The 23,182-nt window shown below is 39.4% G+C and overlaps 2 protein-coding genes across 9 annotated transcripts in view; one reads left to right on the top strand and one right to left on the bottom strand.

Moving 5' to 3' along the window:
- Positions 1-2,046: 2,046 nt before the first annotated feature.
- On the top strand, positions 2,047-21,036 carry LOC133610695 (uncharacterized). 3 transcript variants are annotated; one of them, XM_061967221.1, is made up of 10 exons: positions 2,047-2,677; positions 7,205-7,294; positions 7,375-7,473; positions 7,561-7,668; positions 13,507-13,665; positions 13,816-13,956; positions 15,577-15,628; positions 16,488-16,514; positions 16,597-16,623; positions 19,133-21,036. In XM_061967221.1, exons 2-10 carry the CDS (start codon positions 7,232-7,234, stop codon positions 19,690-19,692), a joined length of 1,236 nt encoding a protein of 411 aa, XP_061823205.1. In that variant the 5' UTR covers positions 2,047-2,677; positions 7,205-7,231; the 3' UTR covers positions 19,693-21,036. The 3 variants fall into 3 exon arrangements, with proteins under 3 accessions (XP_061823205.1, XP_061823204.1, XP_061823203.1); XM_061967220.1 differs by lacking the exon at positions 2,047-2,677 and adding an exon at positions 4,545-4,624; XM_061967219.1 differs by lacking the exon at positions 2,047-2,677 and adding an exon at positions 5,015-5,175.
- itgb4 (integrin, beta 4) overlaps positions 21,005-23,182 on the bottom strand; it is a 60,761-nt gene continuing 58,583 nt past the window's right edge. For all 6 annotated transcript variants that reach the window (XM_061967205.2, XM_061967204.2, XM_061967203.2 and 3 more), the window contains one exon: positions 21,005-22,468. In XM_061967205.2, coding sequence (XP_061823189.1) covers positions 22,338-22,468 — 131 coding nt within the window. In that variant the 3' untranslated portion in view covers positions 21,005-22,337. The remainder of the gene's footprint in view (positions 22,469-23,182) is intronic.

A 23,182-nucleotide genomic window follows, 5' to 3' on the forward strand; every position in this document is an offset into this window, starting at 1 on the left:
AACCTGTATTTTCTAAGTAAAAGCGAGGATCGTGGACCGACTACGGTACCCGTGTACCTGCCTAAAATGTCTTTGGAGCCCTACACAAAATGATTTAGACATGGCACAACGAAGACTGACACCAACAGAAATCTCTACGCACATATCACATGAAAGTGGAGTACAGTCTAGTCCGCGGTCCTGTCTTTAAATCGGTACTTCCGGTTCCATCCATCCATCTTCTTCCGCTTATCCGATGTTGGTTCGTGGGGACAACAGCCCAAGCAGAGAAGCCCATACTTTCCTCTTCCCAGCCAGTTATTCTAGTTTCTCTCGCCGGATCCCGAGGCATTCCCAGGCCAGCTGGGAGACATAGTCCCCCAACATGTCCTTGGTCTTCCCCGTGGTCTCCAACCAGACGGATGTGCCCTAAACACCTCCCCAGGGAGGTGGTCGGGGGGAACCCTGACTAGATGCCCGAACCACCTCATCTGGCTCTTCTCGATGTGGAGGAGCAGCGGCTTCACTTTGAGCTCCTCACCCTATCTCTAAGGGAAAGCCCCTACGCCCGACGGAGGAAACTCAATACGGCCGCTTGTACTCATGATCTTGTCCTTTTGGTCATAATCCAAAGCTCATGACCATAGGTGAAGGTAGGCATGTAGATCAACCGGTAATTCGAAAGCTTTGCCTTCTGACTCAGCTCTTTTTTCACCAGGACAGACCGATACATTTTACGCATCACTGCAGATGCCGCACCAATCCGCCTGTCGATCCCACGATCCACTCTTCCCTCACTCGTGAACAAGATCCCAAGGTTCTTGAACTCCTCCACTTGGGGAATTAGATCTCCTCCCCACTACACCCTTTTCCGGGCGAGAACCGCATGGACTCAGACTTGTTGGTGCTGATTCTCATCCCAGTTGTTTCATACTCGGCTGCAAACTGATCCAGTGAGAGCTGAAGATCCTGTTCAGATGAAGCCATCAGAACCACATTATCTGCAAAAGCAGAGACCTAATACTGCAGCCACCAAACTGCATCCCCTTAACACCCTGACTGCACCTCGAAATTCTGTACATAAAAGTTATGAACAGAACTGGTGACAAGGGCCACAATTCTCACTGGAAACGGGTCCTACTTACTGCCGGCAATGCGGACCAAGCTCTGACACTGATCGTACAGGGAACGGATCGCCACAATCAGGCAGTCAGATACCTCGTACTCTCTGACCTACCGAGGCACACGGTCAAATGCCTTCTCCAAGTCTACAAAACACATGTAGACTGGTTGGGCAAAATTCCCATGCACCCTCAAGAATCCTGCTGAGAGTATAGAGCTGCTCCACAGTTCCACAACCAGGACGAAAACCACACTGCTCCTCCTGAATCCGAGTTTGGACTATCCGGTGTAGCCTCCTCTCCAGTACACCTGAATAAACCTAACCGAGAAGGCTGAGAAGTGTAATCCCACGATAGTTGGAACACACCCTCCGGTTCCCCGTCTTAAAAAGAGGAACCACCACCCCAGTCTGCCAATCCAGAGGCACCGCCCCCGATGTCCACGCAATGTTGCAGAATCTTGTTAACCGAGACAGCCCCACAGCATCCAGAGCCTTAAGGAACCTTAAGGTGGATCTCATGCACCAATACACTTTTTAACTACCTCGGCAACTTCAGCTCCACAAATAGGAGGCAACGCCAGAGTGGAGGAGAGTCTAGCTCCTCTCGAGAGAACTGGTTCCAGAGCCTTTGCTGTGCGTCAAAGTGAGTCAGACTATATCTAGACGGAACTTCTCCACCTCGCACGCCAGCTCAGGCTCCTTCCCACCCGGCGAGGTGACATTCCACGTCTGAAGAGCTAGCTTCTGTAGCCAAGGGTCGGACCGCCAAGGGCCCCGTCTTTGGCTACCGCCCAGCTCACATTGCACCGACCTCTGTACCCCCTCCTATGGGTGATGAGCCCATTGGAGGGCGGGGATCTACGTTGCCCCTTGGCCAGGCCACCAGCCGCTCGCCATCGAGCCCCACCTCCAGGCCTGGCTTCAGTGGGGTGCCCCTGTCTGGGCGAGGGAAATCTCGGTCCTTGATTTTGTTTTTTCACAGAGGTCTTTGAGCTGCTCTTTGTCTGGGCCTTCACCTAAGACCTGTTAGTCTTGGGAGACCCTGCCAGAGGCCATACAAGTCCCCAGACAACATAACTCTTAAGATCATCGAGACACTCAAAATCCTCTAACACGATAAAGTGGCAGCTCAGGAGGGGAGTACTTCCGGTTCCGGTATATGAAAAAACATACGTGTGATTCCGTTTCTGTTGATATGTGCGTAGAGATTTCTGTTGATGTCAGTCCTCGTTGTGCCATGTCTAAAGTAATTTTAATGCAGGGCTCCAAATATATTGTAGTCACAGTCACAATTATCCCCGCTTTTACTCTGAAAATAAAAACTTTGGTGTCAGCTTATAAAAACACATCCGTTTTATTCTGTTTAGCGGGGATTTATGTTAAGGTGTTTGAGCTTCGTGGAGTTCTTTTCTGCGTGTACATAAACGACACTTTCATCGAGTCTGTTCAACGTCCTCTCACACGAGGAGATTTTTATTCTTTCTTCTTCTCCAACACAACAACACACAACACCAGAGCGCCCCAAGTGGGGAACATGCGCTATAACGGCCAACCACTACAACAGTACTACACAGAGTAAGAGCGCAGATCAATCTCAACACCCCCACTCGCTATTAGCTCACTGTGTTAAACCAACCCGTAAACAACATTTCAAGAACACCCCCATCATCCTGTTTTGTTAAGATTCCTCCTTTCAGTCTTCATCCCAAAATGCCAAACATATTCTGTGAAAAACATTTAAACTTCTGTTTAGTAGCTGGTTTTGTCAGGATATCAGCAACCATTTGTTCTGTAGGGCAATATTCCAGTAATACCCTACCAGTAGCAACAATGTCTCTTATGAAATGGTATTTCACATCAATGTGTTTGCATCTTTGTCTGTTAACAGGATTTTTAGTGAGTGCAATCGTACCTTGGTTATCTTCGTACACTTTTGTTTTAACATATTGATAGTTATCAAGTCCTTTTAGTAGCTGTTCAATGTAAAGACCCTCCTGTATAGCTGAAGCTAACGAAATGTACTCTGCTTCACAGGTAGAAAGAGCTAGTGTTGGTTGTTTTCTTGTCTTCCATGAAATGAATGAACTGCCTTCACACAAAGTTGCACAATAGCCTGATGTGCTACGTCTGTCTGTTTCATTTGATGCCCAACTTGCTGACTCACTTTCTTCTTGTGCTGCTTTGAAGAGGTAATCACTGGATTGTTCATCAGTAACCTTTCTGACATTGTCTCGTTTATCTTTCTTTTTGCATATGGTTTCTTGGTGTGTGTTGCTCTTACAAAAGTTGCACCACACTTTTCGGATACACATTCTTGCTCTGTGTCCTTTTAATCCACATTTGAAACATGTCAGATCTCCATCTTCACTTCTACTTTTAGTGCTGCTGGTGTACTTCTTCTGGATATTTCTATCCTGTTTTGTGAACGTTTTCATCACATTGTCTGTTGGCTCAGCAGTACTAATTTTCTCTGACTTTTCGTAAATACGTAATCTTCTTTTGAAATCTGTAAATGTCACATTGTCTTCATTTTGCGTTACATGTACAGCTAATGGCTTGTAAGAGTCAGGTAGGCCTCCAAGAATCATGGCTATGATCAGACTATCACTGAGAGTCTCACCGGCATCACGAAGTGCTGTAATCAGGTTTTCTGCTCTGATGATGTAGTCCGTAGTTGACTCTCTGTCTGCTTTCCGTAGTTTTGTCAAGGACGTGTACAGGTTGATTATTCGTGGCTTGCTTTTTCCTGAGTAATGGTCCCTCAGTATTTTCAGTGCTTTCCTGCCATCGTATGCAGCATCATGTCTTATTAAAGACAAGCTTTTATCATCGATCAACCTGATGAGCTCTGCATAGCAGTCTGGATTCTTTATTCTGTCCGCTGCTGCTTGCTCTTCTCCTACTGGTTCATTTAGAACAGTGTCTTTCAACTTTAAAATATGTAAGTGTCCCAAAAATCTTGCTTCCCAAAGGTCATACTTGCTTTCGGATCCATCAAAGTACAGTTGCGGGGATACTGCTCCAGTAGTACGAGCCGCCATATTTGTTTAAGCTCCGCACTTTAGCACTATGCTATGCTAATTAGCTCAAACTTTACCGCGGTTACTTCTTCTTCGAGGGTACACGCTACTTTATTGGCTAAAGTCACTTTTTTGCTCCGTGTAATACTTCACGTTTGCAATACCTTTATCCTTGGTCAAGCAGTTCTCCTCTGTTAGCTCAAGTCCACACCTGCAAACTTTCTTGGCTTCTCTGTACGTGCGTCGACTCAACGCTACCTGGCCTTGTTTGCTTGAGTTGGCTGGAATCTCTGGGGTTCCTGGGCCCATAACCTGTTAAGGTGTTTGAGCTTATTGGAGTTCTTTGGGCGTGCACAAGAATGACACTTTCATCGAGTCTGTTCAACGTCCTCTCACACGAGGAGATTTTTATTCTTTCTTCTTCTCCAACACACAACACCAGAACGCCCCAAGTGGGGAACATGCGCTATAACGGCCAACCACTACAACAGTACTACACAGAGTAAGAGCGCAGATCAATCTCAACAATTTAAATCAAAACTTTTATATAAAGTTATTGATTTTCAAGTTCAACACACAAAATGAACGCCTTATTTAAAAAAACGTTTTATGTATTTAAAAAAAGTTTTTTTTTTTAAATTTCCTTACATTAAAAAGAAAGTCCAATGGCCAAAACTGGCACCCTCGCGATTGTCTTTGGATACAATGCAGTCATTTTTAAAGAAATTTAAGATTTTGTCTGTCTCGTTGAAGAGCTCCATCATACATCACTGAAAGATTGTGTTTCAGTTGTGTTTTATGGCGAGGAAGAAAAAGCAACCTAAGGAGATCCCATAACAATGGCACTATGGCGCCCTCTGTCGGCTATAGTATCAAACTGCTGAGGCAAGCAGATAAAGCGCTTTGGTTCAGTCGCGGGTGTCGCAGTCCACGTGAGCAGGAATTGCGGGAACCTGCACGCACTAAATTACTACACGTTTGAAGAAAACACCAACAAAGTGGCGCCGTGATTTTTTTTTTCTTGCCAAACAGAAAATTCATCCTCTCTCAAAGGTCAGTATTGAGCTTCCAGTTGACCCTCGTCTAAATGAATGTTGTGCAGAAAATTCCCATAGTTATCAACTATAGTACATTTTTCAAAAACCATGTCATCTGTGTATGTCAGTGTCTCAAGTGACAAAACTGTTTCATCATGCATGGGTTTTACATCATGCATATTTAAATGCAAGTCCAACTATTGTGCATGTTGTTGTTGTTGTTGTTTGCAAAGCAGAGGTTGTTGTTTGTTTACAGTATGAAGTACAGTTACTACTGTACCTGGACTTGCATGGCAATAACAGCAGTGGTAATCCTGGATTTCTTCTAATCTTCAACATCTCTGCTAACACACTCCTCGGACACCTATAAACCCTGCACAAATGTGTATAAATATAACAAATCATATCATTGATGTAGTATTTCAAATGGTGCACTATGATTGGTTTATTCCCATATATATTACTTTAAAAATAATTACACAGTGCAATACTAATTTGAGTTGGAAAAAACAAGATCTATGCAATTTAAATAGATAATATACTTCCGAGGGCCGCTTAGAAAAATGTGAGAAGGTCTTCAATAGTCACCTTTTAAGTTAAATCAAAAAGTCACGATAAAATACACCTTCATCTCAGCTTTGTGTATCTCCAGCATTACTTTCAGGGGAGGTTGGGACTGCTGAATCAGCATTTATTGCACCAGCAATGCTGCTGTTTATATTTTTATGCTATGCCCACATTTTTCCTGGACATTTTTACTTCTCAACCATCATCTCCTCTTCATGATATACAGTTGTGGTCAAAAGTTTACATACACTTGTAAAGAACATAATGTCATGGCTGTCTTGAGTTTCCAATAATTTCTACAACTCTTATTTTTTTGTGATAGAGTGATTGGAGCACATACTTGTTGATCACAAAAACATTCATGAAGTTTGGTTCTTTTATTAATGTATTAAGGGTCTACTGAAAATGTGACCAAATCTGCTGGGTCAAAAGTATACATACAGCAATGTTAATATTTGGTTACATGTCCTTTGGCAAGTTTCACTGCAATAAGGTGCTTTTGGTAGCCATCCACAAGCTTCTGATTGAATTTTTGACCACTCCTCTTGACAAAATTGGTGCAGTTCAGTTAAATTTGTTGGTTTTCTGACATGGACTTGTTTCTTCAGCAAAGTCAGGACTTTGGGAAGGCCATTCTAAAACCTTAATTCTAGCCTGATTTAGCCATTCCTTTACCACTTTTGACGTGTGTTTGGGGTCTTTGTCCTGTTGGAACACCCAAATGCGCCCAACCTCCAGGTTGATGATTTTAGGTTGTCCTGAAGAATTTGGAGGTAATCCTCCTTTTTCATTGTCCCATTTACTCTCTGTAAAGCACCAGTTCAATTGGCAGCAAAACAGGCCCAGCGCATAATACTACCACCCCCGTGCTTGACGGTAGGATTGATGTTCCTTGGATTTAAGACCTCACCTTTTCTCCTCCAAACATATTGCTGGGTATTGTGGCCAAACAGCTAAATTTTTGTTTCATCTGACATCACATGGACAAAGATGAGACTTTCTGGAGGAAAGTTATGTGGTCAGATGAAACAAAATTGAGCTGTTTGGCCACAATACCCAGCAATATGTCAAGAGGAGTGGTCAAAAATTCAACCAGAAGCTTGCCAGAAGCTTTTGGATGGCTACCAAAAGCACCCTATTGCAGTGAAACTTGCCAAGGGACATGTAACCAAATATTAACATTGCTGTATGTATACTTTTGACCCAGCAGGTTTGGTCACATTTTCAGTAGACCCATAATAAATTCATAAAAGAACCAAACTTCATGAATGTTTTATGTGACCAACAAGTATGTGCTCCAATCACTCTATCACAAAAAAATAAGAGTTGTAGAAATGATTGGAAACCCAAAGCAGCCATGATATTACGTACTTTACAAGTGTATGTAAACTTTTGACCACAACTGTAAGTCCTGCACTCTCACTCGCTTTCCTCTTCTAAGTTGCATTGATTTGCGTACGTGTATCTTCTCTCCACAGGGCACATCCCTTCTAAGGCTGTCCAGCATGATGAAAGAATGCCTGCAGTTCCTCATTGAACCGGCCAAAAAGCTCAAGAGCCGACTCAGAGTATGCTGTTCCATTTGTGCTGAATCAGAATTAGACTTGTCTCCAAGATTCATTTCTACTGCGCTCTGTCTTGGCCCCAGGAGTCCCGTAAGCGAGTGAGGCTTGACAAGAAGGAGCCGCTGTTGGAAAGTCAGTTATTTATTATGGAGCTAGCCCGAGAGCTCAACAAAATTTGCCAGGTAATCGCACCTTTTCCTCACTTTGCACCATCGGTAAATGATATTTGTGATACATATTCCCTGTTCATGCATGGGCTGTTCTTGCAGAGGTCAGACGTTCTGCAGCACATATGGACCTGTGAGGACACCTGGCCTGCAGGCTTGTGTCGGGACTTTATTGTGGAGTGGGCTGCTGTGTTGGAGAAGAAAGTGCAGGTATGACTAAATCTAACTATATTCAAGTTTACTGTTGTAGTACTAGTTGGCACATCTTAAATAAAGGACGGTTAGAATTAGAGTTGTCCCGATATCAATATTTTGTTACAGGTACCAACATTTATTTTGATACTTTTCTAAATAAAGGGACCACAAAAAATGGCGTTTTTGGATTTATTTTGACAAAAAATCTTAGGGTACATTAAACATATGCAGAGGTGGGTAGAGTAGCCAGAAATTGTACTCAAGTAAGAGTACTGTTACTTTTGAGATTTATTACTCAAGTAAAAGTAAGGAGTAGTCACCCAAATATGTACTTGAGTAAATGTGAAAAGTATGTTGTGAAAAAACTACTCAAGTACTGAGTAACTGATGAGTAACATACACACACACACATATATATACATATACATTGATATATACAGTATATAATTTATATGTATTTATTTAGCTGTTTTTGTTTACATGTTAAAGATGTTTTAATGAATATACATGCATGTTTAACATATAGATTCCTTTCTTTCATGAAGACTAGAATATAAGTTGGTGTATTACCTGATTCTGATGACTTGCGTTGATTGTAATCAGACAGTAGTGATGATAACGTCCACGTTTTCAAATGGAGGAGAAAAAAAGTTCCTCCTTTCTGTCTAATACCACATGAAAGTGGTGGGTTTTTGGCATCTTATCTGTACAGCTTCAATATTCGTTTTTATACACTTTACAAGAAATATATTGGCGTCAAACTCCTTAGCTTGCTAGCTTGTTTGCACTGACTTTCGGAGACTCTTGTTTTGAAAGCGCAGGCGCGATGGAGCGGCACTTTTATTGTGAAGACAGGAACTGTGCAGTCAGTCTTTAGGCTTTTGACGGGATGTACGGTTGAAATAAAAACGTATCTTTTTTCCTTCACACTTTTGATTGATTGATTGGAACTTTTATTAGTAGATTGCACAGTACAGTACATATTCCGTACAATTGACCACTAAATGGTAACACCCCAATAAGTTTTTCAACTTGTTTAAGTCAGGTCATGTGACCACTTGGCTCTGTTTGATTGGTCCAACGTCACCAGTGACTACATCTGATTGGTGGAACGAAATGAAACGTCACTAGTAAGGCAGGCACTTTGAAGGTCTGTCTGACAGACCAAAACAAACAAAGCGTGCATTAACAGATGGATAAAAATTAGTAGCGAGTAGCGAGCTGAATGTAGATAAAAGTAGCGGAGTAAAAGTAGCGTTCCTTCTCTATAAATATACTTAAGTAAAAGTAAAAGTATGTTGCATTAAAACTACTCTTAGAAGTACAATTTATCCCAAAAGTTACTCAAGTAGATGTAACGGAGTAAATGTAGCGCGTTACTACCCAGTACCCACCTCTGAACATCCATCCATCCATCCATTTTCTACCGCTTATTCCCTTTTGGGGTCGCGGGGGGCGCTGGAGCCTATCTCAGCTACAATCGGGCAGAAGGCGGGGTACACCCTGGACAAGTCGCCACCTCATCGCAGGGCCAACACAGATAGACAGACAACATTCACACTCACATTCACACACTAGGGCCAATTTAGTGTTGCCAATCAACCTAAACATATGTTTCTTATTGCAGTTAAGTCCTTAAATAAAATAGTGAACATAGAAGACAACTTGTCTTTTAGTAGTAAGTAAACAAACAAAGCCTCCTAATTTAGCTGCTGATGTATGCAGTAACTTATTGTATAATTTATCATTCTATTATTTTGTCAACATTATCAAGGACAAGTGGTAGAAAATAAATTATTAATCTACTTGTTCATTTACTGTTAATATCTGCTTACTTTCTCTTTGAACATTTTCTCTCTACACTTCTGTTAAAATGTAATAATCACTTATTCTTCTGTTTTTTTTAGGTTTTACATTAGTTTTGGATGATATCACAAATTTGGGTATCGATCCGATACCAAGTAGTTACAGGATCATACAATGCTCACAATTTAAGTCTTAATGTGTCTAGGGACATATTTCCTGCATTTTTTTAAACAAAATATAGATTAAAAAAAAAACGAAAAAAGATTTTGTGATGCAAAAAAAATATCGATGTAATCATAGTAGTATCGACTAGATACACTCCTGTACTTGGTATCATTACAGTGGATGTCAGGTGTAGATCCACCAATGGCGTTAGTTTACATTTTGACACCGGTGAGGTACGGTGTGTAGCGAAGCATGTTTAACTATTCCTCGTCCTGCAGTGATGATACTTGTAAGAAACTTACTTTGTTTGTCGCCATGGAGACCAGGATTAGTGATTTAGAAGTAGCTAAAACACTGCAGACTGCGGCTGGACGTTAGCCGCTAGCGAACTAGCCCTGTCTTAAAGCACCTCTTCCTCAGGACGTTTCAGTGTTATAACTTCAACTTTATCGCTTTAAGCCAAAATGCGTCCATTCTACCTTTTTTGTCTACACACTGTGTCTGCTTGTAAGTACTCTGTGATTGTGCGTTGCCGAACATGCTCCTCTGCTCGTAAAACCAGCAATGTCAGGACGTGACGACGACGCGCTGTCATTCCCGTTTAAAAAAAGGGGGTAAGGACCAGTACTTTTTAGAGGCGGTATGGTACCGAATATGATTCATTAGTATCGCGGCACTATACTAGTACAGTTATACTGTACAACCCTAGTTGGTATATTACTCAGTAAGGTTGGACTGCTAACAAAAGTGCAAAAAAAACCCCCAGAAACTTCACGGACCGTGGTACTTGTGTTTGGGTTGTGAGGGGTTTCTGCAATCAGCAACGTGCGCGCCAACAAGTTGACAGGAGTAACTTCAATTGCAGTTCAAACTGCAAGAGGATTACAACAATGTTTTTTGTTTTCATACAAATACGACTAAAACCGTGTTTGTAAAAAAACAACAAATGTAAATGTGTTATACTTGTATAGCGCTTTTCTGCCTTTTTTAAGGAACTCAAAGCGCTTTGACACTATTTCCACATTCACCCATTCACACACACATTCACACACTGACATATGACAACAACAACAACACAGTTTTGTCATCAAGCTGCTTTGTGTCTAGCTCTGCCCTTTTGATAGCACACCGTGCGGTACTCCAATAAAAGAATGCAAAAAAAGTGCCATCAATTACTTTGTCTCAATAGAAACACTGCAGTAGACTAGACAACAATGTTCTATTAAAATCCATTCTATCCTAAAATCTGGACATATAATATACACATTTATACATATACAGTAGAATTAAAAGTTACATTGAAATATTAATCAACACTTAAAATGTGTATAAAAGTAGATCACTTTTAGAATGTATACGTAAACATTTATATTGTAACTAATACGTATATATTATGCACACATAACTATATGGTATAATATTGATTTAATATACATATTCTGAGATTAGCCTTGTTTGTAAAATAAAGATACCGTGTATTAAAATCAATAAATTACATACAAATGAAGACAGTATTGTATATTTTATCATAATGCATATTATATATTATTGTAGTATAATATTGTCTAATTTGTAGTACAAATAAGTCGTATAAAAAATATAATAAAACATGTAATTTATAATATGTGTTAGATTAAAAATGGTAATGTTAACTCAATAAATATATATTAAAAACAATACAATCAAATGATTTTAATTTGTAGATAACATGTTTAATGTAATAATGTAAATATAAATATATTAATATTAAAATTGTGTAATCTAATTAAGAAGAAACATATCACATAATAAATATTAAAAATAAAAAAGTTTTAGGTTTTATGCCTGTGATTCCAAAACTGTTGTATGGACTTTTTTGGTCGGGCTGCATCTAATGGTACACCAAAGAATAATTAAATATATATTCAAACACAGTGTTACTGTTCAAACTGTGGTTAATTATACAGTGGCCAAAAATATTAAATATACTTTTTAAATAAAACCTCTCTCTTGTTTTTGATGAATACTTTGGCCTACTATGTTACTTTATTATTATTGTTGGTCATTAGGGTGGCACTTGGACAGCTGGTGTTTTCTTGTACTTGGTGAAACATGTTTGAGAACCACTGCCATGCATTTTTGCCTGTGTGCCTATGCTTTATGGACACTGTAGAGTAGAACAGCATAGAATAGAATAGAATAGAAAGGGATAGAATAGAATGGAACATCTTTATTGTCATTGTTCGATGCTTAGAATAACCCCCACCCCCAAAATATTGTGTGTATATATATACACATTATACATGTATATATATATACGGTATATATATATATATATATATATATATATATATATATATATATATATATATATATATATATATATATATATATATATATATATATATATTAGAGATGCGCGGATAGGCAATTATTTCATCCGCAACCGCATCAGAAAGTCGTCAACCATCCGCAATCCACCCGATCTAACATTTGATCAGAACCGCATCCGCCCGCATCCGCCCGTTGTTATATATCTAATATAGACGATGCAAGGCATTAGTGAGGTTATAAAGCTTTTGCCTGTTAAAGAAAGGAGACTGATCCAATGCAGCACAGACATTCGCGTGCCACGCTGTCACGACCCAGACGCACACCAGTGCGCAATCATATGGGAGCCGCGCTGAGCGCACCTCCAAGCGCGTCTCGCTGCAGGCGACGGCCGGGTATATGGGCCCGACGCTCCAGCGCCATCCATTTTCAGGGCTAGTTGATTCGGCAGGTGGGTTGTTACACACTCCTTAGCGGGTTCCAACTTCCATGGCCACCGTCCTAGCTGCTGTCTATATCAACCAGGGTGAGCCCCACCCCTTTCGTGAGCGCACTGCGCGCGGAGTGACCCCTGTTACGCGCCCCCGGCAACAGGGGTGGCGGGCAGGTAAGCTGCGCGGGCGGAGCGCGCGGAGTGACCCCTGTTACGAGCCCCCGGCCACGGGGGTGGCGGGCAGGTAAGCTGCTTACCTGCTGCGTGTGACGCCGGCCGCGGCGAAGGCGGACGAGGCGGGGTGTCGGTGCGGTGGGCGCGGTGGTGACCCTGGACGTGCGTCGGGCCCTTCTCGCGGATCGCCTCAGCTACGGCTCCCGGTGGGGCCCTCTCGGGGGAAGGGGCCTCGGTCCCGGACCCCGGCGAGGCGTCACTTCTCCGCTCCGTAAAAGTGTCCATCTCTTTTTTTTTTTTTCTTCTGTTGTGGCATATGCAGCAGGTGCCTGCTCGTTTTTCGTATGTGGGTAACAACATTTAACTATGTATATATATTTCCGAATTGGTTTAACTGCCACGCGCCTGAATCTATTTAAAATCTAATTTTTTTTTAACCACCCGACCCGACCCGACCCGCGGATAAAATCTAATTTTTTTAAATTTCATCCGCCCGATCCGCGGATAATCCGCGGACTCCGCGGTTGTGCCCGCAAACCGCGCATCTCTAATATATATATATATATATATATATATATACACCGTGTATATATGTATATATATATGTATATATATATATATATATATATATATATATATATATATATATGGTTAATGGGGTGAAGTGATATGGAGAGAGTGGCCGTCCACAAATGGTGACCACATAACTATTTAGATGAAGTTCAAACACACCTCCTGGCCCAAATGCAAGTGGATTGTAACATAAAATAAGGCCATTCACATTTTTATTACAATTTTTTTACCATGCCTTGAATTGAAATAAACATTCATTTTGGGTGTCTTTTTCCCCCATAAACCTGCATACTAATAAACAAAATAACTAATTTTGGAAGGGAATACTTTACTATTGCAATGTGTGCTCTGCAGGAACATTGAAATATTTAAATACTGTCTGTGTTGTGCAGTCAAAGGTCAGTGTATCAGACTGCCAGTCCCCCACCGCAGAGAAGAGAGACTGGAGGGGTCACCTTCTCTGCATCCTGGAGGCGGATGGGGAGTATGACATGGGTCCTCACAGGAGGGTCATCATGGAGTGGGCACGGCAAATGAAAAGCAGACGTGAGGTGAGAGTACGGATGAAGTGTGACAGTGTTTGCTCTGTGATTAGAGTGTGAGCCACTAATGCCTTGGAAAGATGATTATAATAAATCCTGTCCCTGATTGTCATCTCTGTCTCACGTAGTGAATAATCAGCTGCTATTGTCTTCTTCCAGCCCACAGTGTGGCCTGGCGAGCCTGTGCTGATGATGCTGGACGACTTGGAGTTCCAGTGGAAGAGAGGCCGTCTTCCCAACCTGATGCCCGCTTTGGAACTTGTCCTGCTGGCTGTGCTGAACACAGACAGTCCTGTCCAGGTCTGTAGTCAACTGTAACCCTAAACCATTTCTGGGAAATGCACAAAAGTGGAGTTACCCCTGAATATGGATCATTTACATACATATGTACATACGTACATACATACACACGTACCTATGCCTGGAGGTACATTCGTACATGCATGCATACAGACATGCACACACACACACATACATACATACATTTATACGTACATACATACATACATACATACATACATACATACATACATACATACGTCTATATGTAAATTCGTACATGCATGTATACAGACATGCACACATACATACAGTACATACATACATACATATGTTTATACGTACATTCGTATATACATCAATACCTACATTTGTACATGCATGCATGCATACAGACATGCACGCATACTTACAGTACATACATACATATGTTTATACGTCTATACGTACATTCGTACATGCATGCATACAGACATGCACGCATACATACATACATACATATGTTTATACGTACATTCTTATATACATATATATGTACATAAGTCTATACGTACATTCGTACATGCATGCATACAGACATTTACGCATACTTACAGTACATACATACATACGTTTATACGTACATTCGTATATACATAGATACGTACATACGTCTATACGTACATGCATGCATACAGACATGCATGCATACATACATACAGTACATACATACATACGTACATACATTTCTCGTACATATGTACGTACGTACATACATACATACATACATACATACATGCACGCATGCATGCATGTATGTATGTACATATATACATATATACATACGTAGATACATTCATACGGACATTCGTACATACATACATACGTCTATAGGTACATTTTTTACATGCATGCATATATAAATACATACATACATTTATACGTACTTTTGTACATACATAAATACATACATACATCTAGGTACATACGTACATTCGTACATGCATGCATACAGACATGCATGCATACATACATATTAAGGTATGAAAGTCCCAACTAACTCACTCACCTTCTCCAATAAGGTAATAAAAAGTATCAAGGGACTTACTAAATAATCACCAAACTATGATGGTACACAGAGGTAATATCTAATTAATGAAGGCAGTAAATAAGCATATAACTTAATAACCAGTGTATGAAGATGCTATTTAAAGCTTGGATGTACTAACTACCTACTTAACTGACTGACTGACAATGTTATAGATGTTATATCTAATTAACTCACTAACTATTTAACCACAATTAAAAAGGTATTAACAAAAGCATGAATGTACTTACTAAATAAGCTAACTGGCGTAGTAAAGTACTAACTAGCCAACCAACAAAACAACTAAAATACAGAGGTACTATCCAACTAGTAAATATATTAAGTAAATACAGTAATTCATGTATAAAGGTGCTAACTAATTAATTCACCTACTCACTCAGTCATTAACTAACCCATGCAGGCACAAGGAAACCTAACGGGGTTTAATATAGAACAATATTAGTAAGTATAATAACATTATATTTATTAGCATATGTCACGTATTTCATCAATATTAAGTTATTTTGAAGTAGTTTAAAATGTGTTTCCTCCTTCTTCTGTTTGCTTGGCTGTAGGAGGATGTGACCAAGCAATGGCTGGTCAGAAAGCAGAGAAACCAGAACATGGGTGAGGTGTCTTCTAAACTACTACTCATAAATCATATATCAATCATGGACATTCAATTACGTACATTATAGTCGAGTTAACCCATGTGATTAATTACATATGTACATATGTATTCTATATACATATGTATATTAATTATGTACGTACATACGCATATTAATCACGTAATTCATTTTGACCGCACATGTTCCTTTACCTTAACCCGTGGGTAGTTACCTGAAAGGCAGAGGGTTGTTATACAGTCAGTGATCAGTCCAATGCATACGTCAGTGCAAAGATGAGTGTGGGCACTCTGACTGGTGTCTTTGCTGGCAAATTTCACTCCAAAATAAACCCAGACTGTACTTTAGTTTAAACTGTTTTGAGAAAATCAATGACGTGCATTCAATGAATACATATGAAAAATGCTCCTTGACATTCTGACTATAAAATTTAATTTGTTTCTTAACATCAGGCTCTTTTTTAAAGTTACTTTAAATTATACAAGTGAGTGATAACCTGTGATTAATCATGATTAATCCAAGTTCAAAAGTGATTAATCTGATTTATTTACATTTGTACACCCCTCACCTGACATTTCTGCAAACATTTGTTGATATATTTTAATGGGCTACACTGAAGAAATGACACTTTGACACAATGTAAAGTAGTCAGTGTACAGCTTGTATAGCACAGGAAATGTAAAAATATGTCGGCAACAAAAGTGAGTACAAATCAAAGTGAAAATATCTAATTTATAGACGAATATTGAGATTTTGGGCACAACATAAACACGCGTAAAAAATGTGAGCGTTTGTTAGGCACTCTGTATTATAGTCAACAAATCATACTTACATCAGGTTTTTTTTTTTTTTTTCAGATGCTGTTCACTACATCCCCCACTGTGGTGAGCATGATGGTGTTTTACGCCAAACTCAAGATATGCTAAAAATAACCAGATTTCTTGACATGTTTTTGTGTCTTTACAGTCTGGAATTGGATTTGTGACGCATCAGGTTTGAAAGTCTTTTTCCTTAAGCACAAATTTTGCCTATCATTCACAATCCTTTAGTGGGACAATAACACACAAGTCTTTCTTTTTTATGCATTCTAAATACTAAATAAACACTAGCAAAAGTCAACTAACAATGGAGTAATGGAATTTGCTTTATTCCGCCTATTATGCACTCTAAATAACATCCAAAAACCTCCATCAATGTTTTATATACACACTGTATTTATAGGTACATTCATAAATATATGTAATATTTATGTATTTTAAGCATACGACAGCATATTAATTTCACAGATGCATCACAACGTTCGCTTTTCCCTTCAACAACGCTACTAACCATGGCAGACTTCACGAGAGACAACAACTTCTACTTTGGGACAAATGATGATTGGAACCTTATAATTTTGAGCCTGAATATAAGGAGGATGAGCTACAAGTTTCAGAAGCTGTGTGTTAAACAGACCCAGCTTTAGTGAACACTAAGCATCGAGTAGCAGCATTGCTAAGTGCTAAACAAGAAATACAAACTACAAACATAATAACTCTATCACTTACTGTACGATGTCTGCTCTCACTGGGATGCTGACTGATGGGATTTTCTCATATTCCCGTTTAGATGAAGAATGAATCATAATCCTCATGCAGGTTAAAAAAAAGAAAGAAAAAAAAAAGTGCCGCAAACAACTGTCTTTTCATGTCTTTCTCGCCATCTATGGGTCTAAGTTGAATGTCAAAGTTGACCAACTTCTCGCTTTATGGCCACATCCTTCTACTATCCCGGTGAGAGGGATGCTTCATAATCCAGAATCAACTCTCACCAACTGAGAGGCGATGCAGCAGCAGATCAGTATGTCAATAGCTGCATAAGCTAGTTCTGTGTTTTTCAACCACTGTGCCGCGGCACACTAGTGTGCCGTGAGATACAGTCTGGTGTGCCCTGGGAGATTATGTAATTTCACCTACCGGTAATTGTGTTAAAAATATTTTTTGCAAACCAGTAATTATAATCCGCAAATGTGCCGTTGTTGAGTATCTGTGCTGTCTAGAGCTCGGCAGAGTAACCGTGTAATACACTTCCATATCAGTAGGTGGCAGCAGGTAGCTAAATTTTTTGTAGATGTCGGGAACATGGTTTGTCGTAATCACAATATGTGGGAGGCAGCGTGTAGGTAAAAAGGTATCTAACACTTTAACCAAAAATAAACAGAAGGCGAGTGCTGCTAAAAAAAGGCATTGAAGCTTAGGGATGGCTATGCAAAACGAAACTAAAACTGGACTGGCTGCAAAGTAAACAAAAACAGAATGCTGGACGACAGCAAAGACTTACTGTGGAGCAAAGACGGCGTCCACAAAGTACATCTGTACATGACATGACAATCAACAATGTCCCCACAAAGAAGGAAAGCGTCCACACAACTTAAACAGTCTTGATTGCGAAAACAAAGCAGGTGCGGGGAATAGCATTCAAGGAAGACATGAAACTGCATCAGGAAAGAACCAACAAAACAGGAAAAGCCACCAAAATAGGAGCACAAGAACTAAAACACTATACACAGGAAAACAGCAAAAAACTCCAAATAAGTCACGGCGTGATGTGACAGGTGGTGGCAGTACACCTACTTTGAGACAAGAGCTATAGTGATGCATCCTTGGTTATAATTTAAATTCATATCCAACAATTGCGAGAACGACTTTTTATTGTCAATATCGGCTACTGAGTTTCATTTTTTAATGTTTTCTGCTGGTGGTGTGCCTCAGAATTTTTTCAATGGAAAAAATGTGCCTTACCATGAATTGATTAACTTGGACGCCGACTTAAACAAGTTGAAAAACTTATTGGGGTGTTACCATTTAGTGGTCAATTGTACGGAATATGTACTGTACTGTGCAACCTACTAATAAGTTTCAATCAATCAATCAAAAAGCCTTGTCTCAGAAAAGGTTGAAAAACACTGAGCTAGTTAGCTCTCTGTGGTCACGACACCTCTAAAAGTAGTTCCTTGGCATTAGCTCTTATGAAACAATATGGCTAATACTTGGTTATTAAGGGCGCGGGATCTAAATGGAGTATTGTTGTTGTTGTTTTTTTAAATGACTTGCATTGTTAGCCACCTCGCACTTGCCGTACATTACAAATTAGAATGCATCAAAAAAGAAAGACATATGTGTTCTTGTATTACATAAAAATTGATTGATTGATTGATTGAAACTTTTATTAGGAAATTACACAGTACAGTACATATTCCGTACAATTGACCACTAAATGGTAACACCCGAATAAGTTTTTCAACTTGTTTAAGTTGGGGTCCACGTAAATCAATTCATGGTACAAATATATACTGTCAGCATAATACAGTCATCACACAAGTTAATCATCAGAGTACCGGTATATACATTGAATTATTTACATTATTTACAATTATTGTAAATGATAGGCAAAATGAAACAAAGTCTGTCGCCTCATTGTACCAGTACATGTATTAGTATTTCCGGTCATGTGACCCCGACAGAGGACGTGATGCTGGACCCGGACTCGGCCAACCCGGACCTGCTCATCTCCGCTGATGAGAAGAGTATGCGATGCGGCCTGGCGCGCCGCGACGTTCCTTGCTGCAGCCGGCGCTTCGACGGCTGGTGGTGCGCAGCGGCCCGGACGGGCTTCCTGTCCGGGCGCCACTACTGGGAGGTGGAGGTGGGCCAACGGGACTGGCGGCTCGGTGTGGCCAAGGCGTCCGCTGTGAGGCGAGGCTTTGGCTCGCTCAACACGCACACGGGTTATCTGATGCTCCGTCTGGAGCGGGGCGCCGACCTGAAGGCCCTGACGGTTCCCGCCACCTCGCTGCCTTCGAGCTGGCGGCCCGGGAAAGTGGGCGTGTACCTGGACTACGAGCAGGGCCAGCTGTCCTTCTACGACGTGGACAGGCGCGCCCACCTTTACACCTTCAACGCCACGTTCACAGAGGAACTGTTCGCCATTTTTGGGACTGTGGAGGTGATGAAGGACCTGGTGATCAGGCCGATGGGTGTCAAACAACGGTGCCTCTGTCCTGGGCCGTGCCTCTGGAACTAAACCACACCGCAAACGTCATTAGTGTATCTCTTCAGGTGTGTAAAGAGGGTGCTAACATCCAACCAATACAACAACCAATCATTGAGTGTAAACGACAAATAGCATATAGAGGGCTAGACCAGGGGTGTCAAACGAACAGGTCTTATCCGGCCCGCGGGATGAGTTTGCTAAGTATAAAAATTCACCTGAAATTTTTTAATGAAAGAAACTGCTGTTCTAAATGTGTCCACTGGATGTCGCAATAGCAATTCTTTGTATCTTTGTACAAAATAAACCACATGATGTTAGTACATCAGTCAAGGAAAATGATCAAACTACATATAAATAACATACTGTCATTTGATTTTGATATAATTTTTTTATCTTGATAGATTGAAAATTAACACTAATGAGTTGACTGATGAACATTGTCACATAATGTATTCAGAAAGTATAAATAACTACAAATAAATGTAGAATACTATTAACCGCAACATGTAAGTGTATAAAAACCCCAACAACATTATAGGGCTGCAACTAACGATTAATTTGATAATCGATTAATCTGTCAATTATTACTTCGATTAATCGATTAATAATCGGATAAAACATTTCGATCCTTTCCAGTATTTTATTGAGAAAAAAACAGCATACTGGCACCATACTTATTTTGATTATTGTTTCTCAGCTCTTTGTAAGTGTTGCAGTTTATAAATAAAGGTTTATTAAAAAAAATAAAATAAAAATAATAATAAAAAAAATAAAAATAAAAAAAAGCCTCTGCGCATGCGCATAGCATAGATCCAACGAATCGATGACTAAATTAATCGTCAACTATTTTTATAATCGATTTTAATCGATTTAATCGATTAGTTGTTGCAGCCCTACAACATTATGATTTGTACATTTTCAGAATGTGCTTGTTCTATTCTTAAACAAAGAAAACAATCTGAAGTCGTCTTTATTTTTAAGTTATCGTGCCGTGATTTTACCAGTTCGGTCCACTTGGGAGTAAATTCTTCTCCATGTGGCCCCCGATCTAAAATTAGTTTGACACCCCTGGGCTAGACTCTCCACCTGCATGCTTTTGCTGTCTATTTCTACTTATTTTTTTAAGTAATTCCTTATTTTTGCATACTTTTTGAATACAGCTAAATGTTTTTTTTTTTCAATACAGCCTTTTTTTTCACACTAGCAATTGTTGTGTGCAATCCCAGCTTTAAAAACAGCAATGTATAGAAGTGTAATTTTGGAAGAAAATGCGCAATAGTATGCTGAGTGTGCTTGTTTCTTACTTCAAGTCTATCAATAAACAATTGTCACACAGCGCTGCTTTGTTTCAAAATCTTTATTAAGTGCAACACATACAGAAAACATAAAATATATTGTAAGCGCGTTTGCTTTAATGTGATTACATTTATTTTCAAATATTTATCCATTTCACCACGTTTAGGTCTGAGGATGGCCCTTTTTTTCTTATATGACACAATACTGTACAGGTGCATCTCAATGAATTGGAATTTATTTGACTTGTGCAGACTATGAATCACATACTGAAGGTTTTAGTTTTTGCAGTTTGTCTGCTGATTAGAGCCGTATAGTTTACAACAGTGGTTCTCAAACTTTTGTCCAAAAACCCTTGGCTCTCCAAGTACCACCATAATGACCAACATTAAAATACAGTAGCGCAGTAAGCCTAAATATTAATTAAAAAAAGGCAGAGGTTGTATTTAACAAGTACATTGAATATTTAGGCCAATGATAACACACACTTTGAACAGTAACACTGTGTTTAAATATTTAAGTGATTATTTGGCGTACCACTAAATGGACAGTTTGAGAATCACCGGTTCATAATATTGAACTTTGTTGACAATTAAAAAAAAAAACATTTACATACTGATTCAGAAATACATTCTTAAAATATACCATTCTGTAAAAGTTTAATTTTCAAAGATATTCTAATTGATTGAGATGCACCTAATGGGGTTCAAATGCAGAGCAAATTGACTATATTTATAATACAATCTTTTTTGTCATATGCAATTCCTGCAAAAATCCATTAATGCAACAGCTTACATTTATAGTAGTATGAGCATAAAGCATCTTATGAAATGTAAAACCAAGTAGTTGTTGAATTATTTCCAGCATGAGTAGCACAACAAAGCCTGATACATGAGTCAGCTATATTTGGCATGCATGTTGGTGTTACTTTTAAATCAGGGATCTCTTTGTAATATTATACACATTTATGCACAAGATTCCCTTAAATTCACCATAACTCTTGTCAGTCAGTCAGTCCAAAAAAACAAAACAAAAACACGAGAGGCAAATAATGGAAGAATATAAACTAGAAATAAGTTGTTAATATGTGTGTGTGTGTTGTAATATCACACACACACACAACAGATATACAAGATTAGCGTGGCAAGGGCGTTGTGTCATTTTGGATTAGGGAACAGGCGGAGGGATTACCTGCCTGCTTTAAAAACACAACGCGTGTGTGCGCTCGTGTTGTTTACTCGACAGCAACATTTGTAACAGACAAACTAAAAATAGTTTTTTTTTGGTACCACAATCTCACACATGCACAATAACGAATGCACATCAGACTCTTAACGAGCGTGAATTTGAATAAAGGTGACAACCAAGGTCAAGTAAAGGTTTTAGGAGTCATAAAACATGTTTTTTGTGACGGAGGTTCCTCCCATGACGCTCCTCTGGACCACTTCCTTGGTGATTTGCTGCATCATCATGCCGCCGCTCTCTGTGTGCTGCGTGGTCATCATCATTCCATCTGGTGGAGAAGCGCAGACGTCATATTTGGTCACACAGTATTTATAAACATGGAAGGCAAAGTAACTCCAAAATATTATGGTGTACTTACACACACAACATTTCTGACATGTTTTTTTTTCTTTGAAAATACTGTAAATTAATGGCAAAGCTCTGTGACGTTACATAGGACTCTGTCGCGCAAATTGTGGTAAGGATATTTTTGCAAATAGGATCCGAGCTCGCCTACATAGTTTTCTCTAGAGCACAGATTATTTTATGTGGCCCGCGAAAGCCTAGAAATGATAAATGCTTAATCTTTTCTTACTAAATATATTTATTTCCATTTTGACGTTAAAAATCATGTACTGCATGCAGTTGCATATCTTTTAAAATTAACAAAATCTAAATATTATATTTTCATGTATTCCAAAAATATTGTTTGTTAAAATAAAGATACTGTACTTAAATATCTGCTTGACTTATGATTTCAAAACAAATTGTCAATCAAATTGTAGACTGTAAAATTGACAATAATTTTTACGGTTAAGTTCCGTTTTTTACTGTAGAATCAACTTTGGTACTGTTTTTCCCATATACAGTAAGACACTAAAACATTAAAAAAAAACAAAAAAAACATTGACATAAGATTTTAAAGGTAAAAAAACTGGCAGCACTGTTGCTTGAATTTTACAGCTAAAAACAGTGGTATTGTTTTTCCATTCCATTTATTAAA

The sequence above is a fragment of the Nerophis lumbriciformis genome, linkage group LG11 (assembly GCF_033978685.3).
Source record: "Nerophis lumbriciformis linkage group LG11, RoL_Nlum_v2.1, whole genome shotgun sequence".
In the NCBI taxonomy this organism is placed as follows: Eukaryota; Metazoa; Chordata; class Actinopteri; order Syngnathiformes; family Syngnathidae; genus Nerophis; species Nerophis lumbriciformis.

Excerpts from the sequence above, each read along its gene's own strand:
- LOC133610695 (XM_061967221.1), top strand. The coding sequence starts at position 7,232 with ATGATGAAAGAATGCCTGCAGTTCCTCATTGAACCGGCCAAAAAGCTC. Across the intron at positions 15,629-16,487 it reads GCAGAGAAACCAGAACATGG|ATGCTGTTCACTACATCCCC; the intron begins GTGAGGTGTCTT and ends TTTTTTTTTCAG. Across the intron at positions 16,624-19,132 it reads TTGGATTTGTGACGCATCAG|AGGACGTGATGCTGGACCCG; the intron begins GTTTGAAAGTCT and ends TGACCCCGACAG.